The sequence below is a fragment of the Apis cerana genome, linkage group LG3, assembly GCF_029169275.1.
Source record: "Apis cerana isolate GH-2021 linkage group LG3, AcerK_1.0, whole genome shotgun sequence".
NCBI lineage: Eukaryota > Metazoa > Arthropoda > Insecta > Hymenoptera > Apidae > Apis > Apis cerana.
The window spans coordinates 2,807,172-2,822,133 of NC_083854.1; the positions used below are offsets into that span (position 1 = coordinate 2,807,172).

The following is a 14,962-nucleotide window of genomic DNA, read 5'->3' on the forward strand; positions in this document are numbered from 1 at the left end:
TAAATGAGAAGTCGTGGTGGTTTACCTGGTGCATAGGGTCGTAGCCCATCGAGCCGTCGTTGTACGGTTGCGAGCCATAATCGCTACCGTTTATGCCCATCCCGTATCCGGCCATGTCTTGCGGGCCACCAGGTGGCGCCGGCGACATCATCGGCGTCGGGGTGCCTTGGCTGGCACCACCCATACTGTACGGCGACGCTCCTGCAAAAGCTGCTGTAGAAACAATCGCGGTGCATACAAAATTCGAGGGTGCGTCTTTTTAAGTTCTTCCGCTTCACCGATACATTTCGTTTATCGTAAAAAATGTAAGTAAACTCGTTTCTAATTTTTTAATTTTGTAATTGCGTAATCGGTGGCGTTGCTGATTCTGATTTTTGGTTTGATGTCATTTTTAATCTTTAATCTTTTCGAGATTAGTAGCATGATACATTAGAAGAAAATTGTGAAATTGTTACGATTTTTTTAATATAATTGATATATAATGGTGGAATATTGAAATATAGAGATTACATATTGGAGTAAAAATTATTCCTGATTTTTAATAGTGAATAAAAATATTTAGTAAATTAATTAATTAAAAATTTATTTCTCTATGTTTGATTTGAAATATTTATTACAAGTTATACTCAGTTAATTCATTACTGGAAAATAATAATATATAATAATATATAATATATAATTTTGATTTTTTCATTTCAGCTTATTATTCCATTTCAAAAATTAATTACAATATTCATGATCAAAAGAAAAAATTTTCCAGAAAGAGTTAATAATGGAGTATCAAAATTTTAACTTTCTCAAAATTTTTTATTACAGACGCCACTGATCAATCAAATCGACAAATGTATCATTGGATTTTCAATATACCGCAGAAAATGAACGAATTATCGGTTGAAAGCGAATTTTTAATCAACTTTCAAATTATTCAAAGTACAGGAAACAATATCAAGCTTTAAATATCCGTGTGGAAATTAGCTTAGTTATGTACCAGCATAATAGAAGCAATTTTTACTTTGAAACGTGAGAACATTTTCGCTATTCGAAACAAAATATCGAGGAATCCGCCAATGTTGGCGCTACTATCGTTGAAATTCCGTTTCTTTAATTACGGAAAGACGTTTACCAGAAAGAGCATTGCTAAGGAAAGACAAACACAGGAAAGGTGTCGAAAGAAATGCGAGAATCTCATCGCCCTTCCCATGTATCCTCATCCTCGTCTTCTCATTTTTCGCTTCCCCTTTCTCAGTATAATTAGTAAGTTAAAAATATCTCGCCTTGCCCTCTAAAATAAAGAGACGTCGCTGTAGTTAAGAAAAGTACGCGTAATTGCAAGTTGTGCGAATGCGAAGAATTTTCAGAGGATATATCCATGGAATTTTTCTTTCTTCATTCTTTTCTCAAGAATGCAAAAATCTAAATAAAAACGAATTAAAATGATGATATTGAAAAAAACCCGTCTATTGTTATAATTAAAGGAGATATGTTAAAATGGATAAAATATGTTAATTGCAAAAAGTTAAATGAATTTTTTTTTGTATACTAGAAAAAAAAGATTAAGAATTGCGAACGATAATTTTGTTTACTCTTGAAAGATTTATAAGTCAGGTGCAATAATAATGGCATAGCCAGAACTGAACAATGAGTAGTAATTCAGTCGTGTAATGATTTATGGTAATGAAGAACCATTATACCACGTGATTTGTTTTTCCTTCTAAGTTCAGATTCGATGTTGGAATAATCGTGATGAAGTCAAAAAAATTAACGAGTTCATTAAATATATAATCTATTGTGCGTCAATCTATTGATTGATTACGTGACATTTCTTCAGCAACGCTCCATGAATGGTAAAAAGAATAATCGAATAATTGAATTTTTCGATAGATAAAATTACAATATTCATGAATTTTTGATTGGTATTTTTCAAGTTATCGAAACGAACTCTTCAAGGAACACCCGTCGCTCATTTGCGAAGGACGGAACTTACCAGCTGCCTTTTTGGCTGCGTACAAGTTCGCCTCCTCCTGTGCTTTACCTATGTTTTTCTTGTAGCGTATCCTCTTGTTGCCGAACCAATTAGAAACCTGCAAACAAGATAAATGGTGCAATCATTATGAAATTTTTAAAAAGATTTAATATTGAAAATAATATTATCAGAATTATCAATACTTATCAATATTTAAAATATCATTAATCATTAAATATATATTAACGATTAGATAGAGAAGACGCAGATCTTTTAAAAAAAGAAAGCTTGATATTGTAAAATGTTAAAAACAAAAATCTTAAAAATTATTTTACATTTAAGATGAAATTCATTCAATAATTTTTTCTTATTAATTTCATAATTAATTAAATATTATTTAATGATACGTTGAGTATGCATAAAAATATAAAAAATGGAATGATTCATTCTCAAATTCTAAAGTATGAAATTAAAATATAAAAAAAGAAATAAAATGATCATAACCAGAATTTTAATGTTAATGAGTCAGAAATGTATATTAATAATAACTTAACAACAGATATTTTAAAATAATAATTCAAATTATTGTAGAAAAATGATATTTTCTTGTACTTTACCTGACTCACGGTGATTCCACATTTTCGTGCGAGTTCTTCTTTAGCTTCTTCACTTGGATATGGATTACTCAGGTGTGAATAGAAATACTCGTTGAGAATTTCAGAGGCTTGTTTGCTAAAGTTTCGTCTTTTACGCCTGTGATAAAAAGTAATTTATTTTCTCTTTGCACCAATTATTTTTCATATTAATAAAAATTAATTAAAATTAATAAAAATCCAACGATTAATTTTTACAGATGACTACTTGCCTTGCATCAAGGAATCGACTCCTCAAAATCATCACAGCCTCACAGGTAGACTGTTTCAGTTGCATTTGAATGCTGGAGAACTTCTTATGAATAATCTGAACCATCCTCTCGATTTCTTTTGGCGTGATTGGCCTGGTACGACTTTGTTCCCTCAATAAATTCATTACATGAGTTGTGAACTCGTTACACGCCTGGAAAAGAATTCAAATTTATTTTGTTGCTATTTTCCTTTTACTTCAAGATCTTTTTCTTTAATCTTTGCAATTTTATGTAAGGAATTAAAAGAAAGATTTGTTGAATGTTAACTTTATTATATTACAGTGTTATTTAAACATAAGTATTTATATAAATATTTTTGTTTGATGATATCTTTTCTAATTTTCCTATCTTACTTACGATTCTTCAGTGTTTTAAAGTCACAAGCAAGAATCGTCAACAAGTACTCAATTAAAAAAAAAAAAATAAGAAATTATGTCGTCAAAAAAAATTTCGTAAACTTCCTTCAGATATCTTACGAAGAAAAGAGTAACGTCTTGGCATGAAGAGTGACGTTTCTCAAGCAAGAATGAAAACCGCAAAAGGAAATGAAGAAAAAATGATTCGTTCGAAGAAGCAGAATGAAGCAGAAAACGAAAAAAAAAAGAAAAGAAAGAAGAAAAAGAGAAGAGAAACCTATGACGATCGAGGGTAAAAAAGCGAGAAGAAAGACGCGTACGTATAATGCATTATTCCTGGTGGCTGCTCGGTTTAAGGGAAAAAGGACTTTGCTCGATATCAGTATTCGAGACGAGCACGCTACCTTCGGATAGGGAGCGAGGGAAAGGACACGAAGAGGAAAGGGAGAATGGAAAGTGGTAGAAAGAGGAAAGACGTAGAACAAGGGTAGAAGAGTGTGGAGGAGGGTGGATTTTCCTGAGGGAAGGCGGTAGAAGAAAGAGGTTGGGGAGAGAAGTCGGACAGGGTGGCTCGCAATTTCGAAATGGATTCCACTCTGCCGCCATACCCCGGCGCTTTCCTCGTCTTTCTTCTATCTACCTCGTTTCTCTTCTTTCCTTCTTTCCTTTTCGCTCTCTCTCTCTCTCTCTCTCTCTCTCTCTCTCTCTCTCTCTTTCTCTCTTTTATCTTTGCACGAGGCGTACCACCAACTTGGTGGGGTGGATCAGCTTCATTCCTGGCTTGCTGTTCGCGAGGACGAGGGGCTTGGGACGATCTCGAGTAGGTGGATTGGATGGAAAACCCGCAGAGAATTATGCCCTTCCTTACGAACTTTTCTCCAATTTTTAAATTATCGTCCAAACAAAAATATATGAATTTTTTTTTTTTTTTTTTTTTTTTTTTTGAATATTCGTAGCGAGAATCTTTTGAATGGATGATGGATACTGTATTGTCTTTCAAATATCGAATGAAAATTGATCATACAGTAAAAATTGATCATACAGATTTTGGAATCCACCGTTCGATACGAGATACGACTCGGAAAATATAATAGATTGTTATTAAAGATACTATCATTATGTTTTTACAAAACTTTTATGCAAAATAAGATAAATATATAATTTTTTATCAATAATCTATTCGAGTTTTCCAATTTTATATATATAGAATATGAAATAAAAACAAATAAAAATACAAATAAATTTAAAAGATTTTGGAAAATTAAATATATATCAATTTTTAAAGTTTCAAAAGATATATATATATTCTTATTTAACATATATGTAAATAAAATTGAATCATTTACCATATGGATACTTGTGATAAATATGATATAAACACTGATATTATAATTACTACTTTTAAAGGTTATACTACATTTACATTGTATACATAATATAACGACATACACAAATACTTACCATAGAATTTTTAAACGATAGAAGATGAAACAAAAGTTAAACATCTATAGCAAAGAGCAACTTGTTCAATTTCAATTATAAATTTATTATAACATTTATTTAAATCACAATTCTTCTGCAATATAATTAAAGATAACATTTGTAATATTTGTGTAATAATATACGATAGATACCAGCACAAAAATAATTTTAATATAATAAAGAAAAATTGAAGATCGTTAAATATATAATAGAACGAGAATGAGACCGTACATGATTGTAGGGAAAAACTTATAAAGAGTAAGATATAGGTGAAAAATCATGAAAGACGAATGAAAACTGCGTGAAAATTTAAAAAACGATAGAATACAATATTATTATAAATTAAAATAATTAATAATTATATTAAAATAATATTAAAATAAAATTATTAATATAATAAATAAATATAAATTAAAATAAATATATAATTTCTTTGATTCAAATTTTTCCCTGCTAAAATAAAAATAAAATTATAAAAAAAGACGAAAATTGATAAGACTTGTTTCTTTATGTTATAAAATCTTGAGAAAAATTATAGACTGTTAAATATATAACAAAGAACAAGAATGAATGAGACCGTACATGATTATAGGAAGAAATCTATAATGAGTAAGATATAGGTGAAAAAGTAAACGAGTGTCATGGAAGACGAACAAAAATTGTACGTGAAATTAGAAAAACGATACAATACATTATTATATTAAAATAAAATTAATATTAAGTGCAATAAATAAATAAAAATTAAAATAAATATATAATTTATTGAATTCAAATTTTTCTGTGCTTTTGTAAAAAAAGACAAAAATTGACAAGACTTGTTTCTTCATGTTCATTAAAATATCATCAAGCAAAATTAAAGATCATAAAATATATAAGAAAGAACGAAAATGAACGAGACCATACACGATTATAGGAAAAAATCTATAATGAATAAAATATAGGTAAAAAAGTAAATAAGTGTCATGGAAGACAAAAAAATTGCGTATAAAATTAGAAAAACGATAGAATATTATTATATTAAAATAAAATTATTAATATTAAAATAAGATTAATATTATGTGTGATAAATAAATGTAGATTAAAATAAATACACAATTTATTTAATTCAAATATTTCCTTGCAATTGTAAAAAAAACAAAAATTGATAAGATTTCTTTCTTCATGTACATTAAAAAATTAAAAACTGTAAAATATTATAAAAACTGTAACAAAGAACAAAAATAAATAAAACTACATAATTATGGAAAGAAACTTATAATGAGTAAGATATAGGTGAAAAGGTAAAGAAGTGTCATGGAAGACGAAAATTGCGTGTGAAATTAAAAACGATAGAATATAATATTATTATATTAAAATAAAATTATTAGTATAAATAAATATAAATTAAAATAAATATATTTATAATTTATTTAATTCAAATTTTTCCTGCTTTTGTACAAAAATTAACGAAAATTGACAAGACTTGTTCCTTCATGTACGTTATAAGATCTTACGAAAAAATAAAGATGGTTAAATATGTAATACAGATTGAAAATGTATGAATGTATAAATATATAATTATAGGTAAAAATGTACAATAAATAAAGTACAAGTAAAAAAGTGAGTGATTGTCATAGAAAACGAATGAAAAATATGAAATTAGAAAATCGATAGGATACAATATTATATTAAAGTAAAACTACTATTGGTATTAAAATAAAATTATTTAATATATAAATATAGGTTAAAATAAATATAGAGTTTATTTATAATTCAACTATTTCCTTGCTATTGTAAAAAAAGACGAAAATTTACAAAACTTGTTCTTTTATGTTCGATAGAAAATAATTAAGCAAAATTAAAGATCGTTAAATATATAACAAAGAACGAAAATGAATGAAACCGTACATGATTATAGAAAGAAACCTAAAATGAGTAAAGTATAGATGAAAAATTAAGTAAATGTTATGGAAGACGTGCAAAAAGGACATGTGAAATAGAAAAACAATATAATAAAATATTATTATATTAAAATAAAATTATTAATATTAAAATAAAATTATGTTAAGTGCAATAAATAAGTAAAAATTAAAATAAATATATAGTTTATTTAATTCCAATTTTTCCTGCTCTGGTAAAAAAAAAACGAAAATTGACAAGACGGGTTTCTTCATGTTCATTAGAAAATCATCAAGCAAAATTAAAAATCATAAAATATATAACAAAGAACAAAAATGAATGAAACCATACATGATTATAGACAGAAATTTATAATAAATAAGATATAGATTTAGATAGAAAAGTGAGTGAGTTTCATAAAAGACAAACGAAAAATATGAAATTAGAAAGACGATAATAGAATATTATTATATTAAAGTGAAATTATTATTACTAAATTAAAATTTATATTAAGTGTAATGAATAAATATAAATTAAAATAAATATACAGTTTATTTAATTAAAATATTTCCTTGCTATTGTAAAAAAAAGGCGAAAATTGACGAGACTTGTTTCTTCATGTTCATTATAAAATCTTAAGAAAAATTGAAGACCGTTAAGTAAATAAAATAGAACGAGAATGAATGAGACTATACATGATCATAGAAACCTATAATGAGTAAGATATAGGTGAAAATATAAATATCATGGAAGATGAGTGAAAATTGTATATGAAATTAGAAAAACAATAGAATATATTAATAGAATATTACAATATTATTAATAGAACATAATATTATTAAAATAAAAATATCAAAAGAAAATTAGTGTTCAGTACAATAAATAAATATCAATTAAAATAAATAAATAGTTTATTTAATTCAAATTTTTTCCTACTCTTGTAAAAAAAATTAATGAAAATTGACAAGACATTTCTCATGTACGTTATAAAATCTTAAGAAAAAATAAAGATAATTAAATATATAACAAAGAACGAGAATGAATGAAACTGTACATGATTATAAAAAGAAACCTATAATGAGTAAGATATAGGTAAATATAAATGAGTGTCATGGAAGACGACTGAAAATTGTGTGTGAAATTAGAAAAACGATAGAATATAATATTATTATATTAAAATAAAATTATTGAGTATTAAAATATGATTAGTATTAAATGCGATAAAATAAATATAAATTAAAATAAATGTATAGTTTGTTTAATTCAAATTTTTCCTTGTTCTTTTAAAAAAAATTGATAAGATTTATTTCTTTATGTACGTTATAAAGTCTTAAGAAAAATTGAAGATCGTTAAATATATAGAGAATGAGAATGTATGAAACCGTACATTATTATAGGAAGAAACCTATAATGAGTAAGAATAAAGGTGAAAAAGTAAGTGCCATGGAAAACAATCAAAAAGGATGTATAATTAGAAAACGACTGAATATAATATTAATATATTAAAATAAAATTATTAATATTAAAATATAATTAGTGTTAAGTGCAATAAAATAAATATATAGTTCATTTAATTCAAATATGCTATAATAGAAAGAGATAAAAATTGGCAAGATTTGTTTCTTTATGTTCGTTACAAAATCTTAAGAAAAATTGAAAATCGTTAAATATATAAAACAGAACGAGAATAAATGAGATTGTACATGATTTTAGGAAGAAATGAGTAAGATTATAATGAGTAAGATATAGATGAAAAAGTAAATCAATCATGGAAGACGAACGATAATTGTACATGAAATTAGAAAAACGATAGAATACAATATTATTATATTAAAATAAAAATATTAAGAGAAGATTAGTACAATAAATAAATATCAATTAAAATAAATATATAATTTATTTATTTCAAATTTTTCCTGCTCATATAAAAAAAAATTAAAATTAAACGAAAATTGACAAGACTTGTTCCTTCATATTCGTTATGAAATCTTGAGAAAAATTGAAGACTATTAGATATATAACAAAGAATGAACGAGAATGAACGAAACCGTACATTATTATAGAAAGAAACTTATAATGAGTAAGATATAGGTGAAAAAATAAAGTGTCATGGAAGACGAATGAAAATTGTGTATAAAATTAAAAGAACGATAGAATATAATATTATTATAAATTAAAATAATTATTAGTTATATTAAATAATATTAAAATAAAATTATTAGTGTAATAAATATAGTGTAATAAATATAAATTAAAATAAATAATGTAATAAATATAGTTTCTTTGATTCAAATTTTTTCCTGCTCTTATAAAAAAAGACTAAAATTGACAAGACTTTTTTCTTTATGTTTGTTATAAAATCTTGAAAAAAATTGAAAATCGTTAAATATATAAAACAGAACGAGAATAAATGAGACTGTACATGATTTTAGGAAGAAACTTATAATGAGTAAGATATAGATGAAAAAGTAAATCAATCATGGAAGACGAACGATAATTGTACATGAAATTAGAAAAACGATAGAATACAATATTATTATATTAAAATAAAAATATTAAGAGAAGATTAGTACAATAAATAAATATCAATTAAAATAAATATATAATTTATTTATTTCAAATTTTTCCTGCTCATATAAAAAAAAATTAAAATTAAACGAAAATTGACAAGACTTGTTCCTTCATATTCGTTATAAAATCTTGAGAAAAATTGAAGACTATTAGATATATAACAAAGAATGAACGAGAATGAACGAAACCGTACATTATTATAGAAAGAAACTTATAATGAGTAAGATATAGGTGAAAAAATAAAGAAGTGTCATGGAAGACGAATGAAAATTGTGTATAAAATTAAAAGAACGATAGAATACAATATTATTATAAATTAAAATAATTATTAGTTATATTAAATAATATTAAAATAAAATTATTAGTGTAATAAATATAGTGTAATAAATATAAATTAAAATTATTAGTGTAATAAATATAGTTTCTTTGATTCAAATTTTTTCCTGCTCTTATAAAAAAAGACCAAAATTGACAAGACTTTTTTCTTTATGTTTGTTATAAAATCTTGAAAAAAATTATAGATCGTTAATAATTATAATACAAAACGAGATTGAACGAGACCATACAAAATTATACGAAAAAAACTTATATTGAGTAAGATATAAATGGAAAAGTGAGAGTATATGAAAGACGATCGAAATATGCGTGTTAGGTTAGAAAGATGATATTAAAATATAATATTATATGATAAAAATATTAGTGCATATAAATAAATATAGATTGAAATAAATATTTTATTTATTTTTGAAATTTTTTTTTACTATTGTAAAAAAAACGAAAATTGACATTTTGTTTCTTCATCTACGTTATAAAATCTTGAAATGGATCACTTAAAATAGCAAAACCGACAAATACTTCGGTAACAATCGTTAATCTTTCTTTATGGAAAATAAGATTTCTCATGGTGGCTCTAATTTTGTTGCGGTTCACACTATTAATAAGTGCACACGTATTTCGAGGATATAGCACCACGAAGCTTTTGGCTCGCGAGTGTTATCGAAATTCCAACCTGCACGTTGCTAAATATACCTGGTCGCGGTTACGTCTGCCGCGGTTCTGTGGTTACCACAATATACGACAGTTCGCTTTCTTATATAATCGAATTTACTGTTTGCGGAAATTTTCAAATGTATTGTTTGTGATCATTATTATGCCAAATTATGATGGTCACATGAGTAAAGACTAGTTGAATCTCGGAAAAACGGAAAAGACTATTATCAATATTGGCCTATAGAATAAAAGTAATTGAAAAGTTATTCAAAAGAAACAAACTGAAGTGATTTCATATGATTTTGTTATGATGCTTTATATTAAAAAATTTAACGTATATGATTTCAAAGTAATAGCATTATTAAAGATTAAGTGATTTTACGATTTGAACAATTTCGATCAATTTCGAAATTTCTAAAAATTATACAAATTATTGATTTCACATTAATTTTATTTTTGAAATGAAGATATTTGAAATGATTTCACGAATAGTCTCTCGAAAGAAATGTTTTGATTCCTTCAAACTTGGGAAGAAATGATAATTAGAAGACGAGCAGACACATCAAGCAGAGAAAAAGTTGAAATCTGTATCCATTAAAAATCGTACAGAATAAAAGAGTGTATGCACCAGTAAGATTCATGCCAGACGATGTTTGTTGGCCGTGATCACGCGATCTCGTAAAACTCGATGCGGTTCTATTCTCGTACTTGTCACGCTATTTTGCATAGTCAGGCAGACGTTCACCCTAATGCAGTGACTCCGGCCACCCCGTAGAGTTTGAATAGTAAATTTCGGTTATGATAAAACTTTTGGCCACGACGATATCAACCGTAATAACGTTACTTTTAAGCGCGGCAATATATTTCCAGCCAAAACTCGAAACATTGTATTATCCAGCCTCGCCAAACTGTGCAACCATGGTCTATCCGAAACAACCAATCTCGAACAACGATTGTACGTATACAATGGTTGTTCGTTTAAATAACAATCACGAGCGCTGTATGAATAGAGTCATGATATAAAAAAAAAATAAATAAATAAAAAGGAAAAAAAAAAACAAAAATGGATTTTATTTCGCTCGGTGAATCTCGCTCTGACGTTATCTCGAAAAACGAAATGAATTTAATCTGGGATAAAGGGATAAAAGATCAGCCGTGTCGTTGAACGTTAAAAGAAAAACCGGAGAATGAAAAGTAAAACGAAATCACCGACTCGATACTCTGCTCTGTTTGACTCTTAGATGAAGGGAGAGAAAGAGAGAAAAAAAAGAACGGGGTTAAAACTTGTTAATGGCCAGGCTTATCGATAGAGCGTCAACTACCCTTGGTAACTGCAGTTTCACCAACGTATATGCACGCGAATGCATACCTCTCGACACACGAACCATATTGTTGCGTCTACAAAGAATTTCCACACGCATGCATATACACGTCGGTGGACCTCAAAGCAAGGGTGTGCGTATTTACTGCGGGGAAACATCAAGACCGCTGACATACGGTGAAATATAGGGTTGAAACGGGTGTGGCAATTAAAGCGCTCTCTCTCTCTCTCATTCTCTCTTCTTTTCCAACGATCGCTCTGTTTATTCTATCTCTCTCTCTCTCTCTCTCTTTTTTCGCTGAACTAGCGTGTGCGAGCGATTCGGTATTTATGTATAGCGAATACACGAGGTATACGAGTGACGGGCACACGGTTATTTGGAAAGTATGCGAAAGGAAGGGAAAACATGAGAGGCGTTAAAAAGAATTATATGGTTTTATCGTTGATAAGTATGTGGGAGGGGGGATCGTGCGCGTTGTACAAGCCATCGATGCTTTTCGTTTTAATCGCGCGTGCATATTAATGAAGAAGGAATTGAATATGCGTTTGTGGTGTTTGCTCGTGATAAATAATGTATTTTTCGCAATTGGAACTGGAAATGCAAAATAACTCGGGTGAAAAATCTATGAACACCGTTAGCGATTTGGACCAAGTTGCAAATAAAGTCAAAAATAATTATATCATAATTATATATTATAAATTTAAAAGCAAAGAAAATATAGATATATATCTTTCAAGTAGAATCAAACATTGGTAAAATAGTTTCAAAATTTTAATAATTTTCACTTAAAATAAATGTTTGAAATTGATTCTTACATATATAATTATACAATTCGTATGCATAGAGTCTAATTGAGAAAGATAGGCGCATATCAAATATGTAGCAATTTCAATTTATTTCAGTTTATTTATATAATTATTTCATTTATTTGATTCACTTTCTAATATAGTATCATGTACGTTTAATGTATAATATCGCATTTTCTACGAATATAAGATTTTCTTTAATTTACTTTCTTCTTATATTTCTTCACCTATGAAAATATATATACACGTGCCACGTTAATTATACATTTTGGGATCATTAATTATACATGATTATATATTTCTCTTATAAAATAAATAAATATTATATCGACAAAAATTATTGAAATGAATACCAAGCTATCAAGAATTTTCAAATATTTAATAAATACGTTTAATAAATACAAATAAAGAATTGAACATCAAGATCATTATATTATGTTTACTAATATCAAATGTATATCGGAATGGAAACATTACACAGCTAAATTTAAAATAATAACAGATTTTAATTTTGAATATATAGATATTCTTATAAAAATTCGAAACAATTGAATAATTTAAGAATCCAATTCCATTGATATCCATTATATCATTCATATATAAAATTATATCATTCATATGAAACAATAATAATAACAATAAAAAGTTATGGTTTTAAGGGAAAAGTTTGAATATTTCTATAAATCTCAATAAAAAGCTCAAACTTTATGATTAAATAATAAAGAAAATATTGTTTATTAATAATTAATAAAAATAAATAAGTAAAATAAAATAATTTAAATATGATATAAATCCTTTTCGTTTCTGAATTTGATTTATATTAAATACGTATTAGACTTCAAACCTTCTTCTTTGATCTATCAAACCGCAAGAATGATTTTAATAATCTGTAAACAAAAGATACTTGTGAGAAGGAATCAGGCAAGTTAACAAGTTATAACTAAATAGAAGTAGATAGAAAATATCTCTTGCTTTATAAAAATATATATATATATAACACGTAGAGACGTAGGTAATTGTAAAGTTTTACAATTTCGTTGAATTTCGACCGCGAAACACACAATAGCCCATAGGGAATTTGCTGGCATTAAAGAGATCCGCAGTTCGCGATACAACTCTCTGGTTGGCCGACACGCGAGATTTTACTTAGCGCGAGTCGGTTCATTAGCACGCAAATCGTCGAACAGAGACGAGTCTGGTTCCCTGCCACTACTCTTAACTGGCCCTTTATCGCGTTGCTCTAGGGGCAGGAAAAAAAAATTCTGCACAAAAACTGCATATCGATTCGATCATCATCGGATTATTCGCAAACATTTTACTCTTTTCTTTTTCTTTTTTTATGAATTTAATCGAATTTAAGCGAACCATTGAGAACACTGTCTTATTCGATTAAAATATTTGTCTTCTTTGTTTTCTTAGGACAAATTAAGATCAATTAATTAAAAATAATATAGAAAGATAGAATTAACATAACATATTAATAGGCAATAAGTTTCTTCAAATAGACAAAGAAAATTTTCAGATTTTATTAACACTGTTATTTACTTTTAATTTCTGTCAATAAATTGGAATTCCATAAAAATAGAATACAAAGTAAATATCGCATACATGTCAAGGAGAATGGACGTAAATCTTAGGAAAACATTAATCGAAGTGTGCAAAATCATAGGAAATATGAAATATTTAATATTTATATATCATCAAGATGTATCTTCGATGTATTTATATTTTATTCTCTCCTATCCACGTATTTAAACGAATAAATTCTACCAATGTCATAAATTTGGCAAAGAAAAGATAGATTTACAAACCTGTTCGTATTTCTCCAACTCTTGATGATAAATCTGTCTAATTTGGGCAAGCTTGGCTCTGTAATCCGAATGTTCGATCGCATTGTCAGGTTGTCCAGGTGGTCCTCCAGCAGCGGCTGCAGCCGCTGCAGAGGCCGCCGCTCCAGCACCGCCACCCTTTTCCGGTCCAGCAACACCCTCCGCGATCAACATGTTATCCAACCTCATTAATTGGGGATCCGGTGGTTCCTCTTCCTGAGTATTTCTTAAAGATAGCACTGGAACAACAAAGATTAGGAAAAAAATATTAATTCGAGTAACGAATTAACGATTGGAGAAATTTTAACGAACGCTTAATCATTGTCCGATAATAATATTTGTAAATAATAATATTTATATATTTATCGGTGATTAAAATCTATTTGATATGATAAAAATTAAGAGAATACGACGATCGAGTACTCGTATGGAATAAAATAAATAAAATAGGACAAAAGAAATGACAAATTCAAAAAAAAAATCTTCTGATCTAAGACAATGATAAAACTACACAGGTGTACTTAAGATTTTTTCGTATATACAAATTAGAAGAAAGCAATATAAAATAACTATTATTTCAAGAATATTAAATTTCTTATTTACAAATTACCATAAATCATAAATATAATAAAACTTTCCTTAAAAAAAAAATTTTATTTTATAAATCGCCTGAATAAAATATATAACTGCTTAACATTTGAATAATTAGTTTCCAGAATGGCGCAAAAAAAAAAGTTCGAAAATCACTGAGAGAGAAGGGCGTAGGTTGATAAAAAATTCTCCATCATAAAAGAATCAATTTTACTTCGATGCCCGCTCGTATCTTCATCCAAGTCTATCGATCCTCTCGCTCCTTTTGTC

At 27.3% G+C, this 14,962-nt stretch overlaps 1 protein-coding gene across 21 annotated transcripts in view; it reads right to left on the minus strand.

Moving 5' to 3' along the window:
• Window positions 1-14,962, minus strand: part of LOC107997072 (homeobox protein extradenticle) — a 62,137-nt gene that overhangs the window by 16,149 nt on the left and 31,026 nt on the right. For 11 of the 21 annotated variants that reach the window (XR_009829331.1, XR_009829332.1, XM_017055456.3 and 8 more), the window contains exons 4-8: window positions 14,084-14,340; window positions 2,829-3,019; window positions 2,581-2,716; window positions 1,985-2,081; window positions 26-213 (exon numbers count right to left, since the gene is read on the minus strand). Coding sequence is in view for 19 of the 21 variants with exons in the window: in XM_017055456.3 (XP_016910945.1) it covers window positions 26-213; window positions 1,985-2,081; window positions 2,581-2,716; window positions 2,829-3,019; window positions 14,084-14,340 (869 nt within the window). In the remaining 2 variants the exon portion in view is untranslated. The remainder of the gene's footprint in view (window positions 1-25; window positions 214-1,984; window positions 2,082-2,580; window positions 2,717-2,828; window positions 3,020-14,083; window positions 14,341-14,962) is intronic. The other 10 variants (XM_062073437.1, XM_017055454.3, XM_062073435.1 and 7 more) reach the window with 1 other exon arrangement.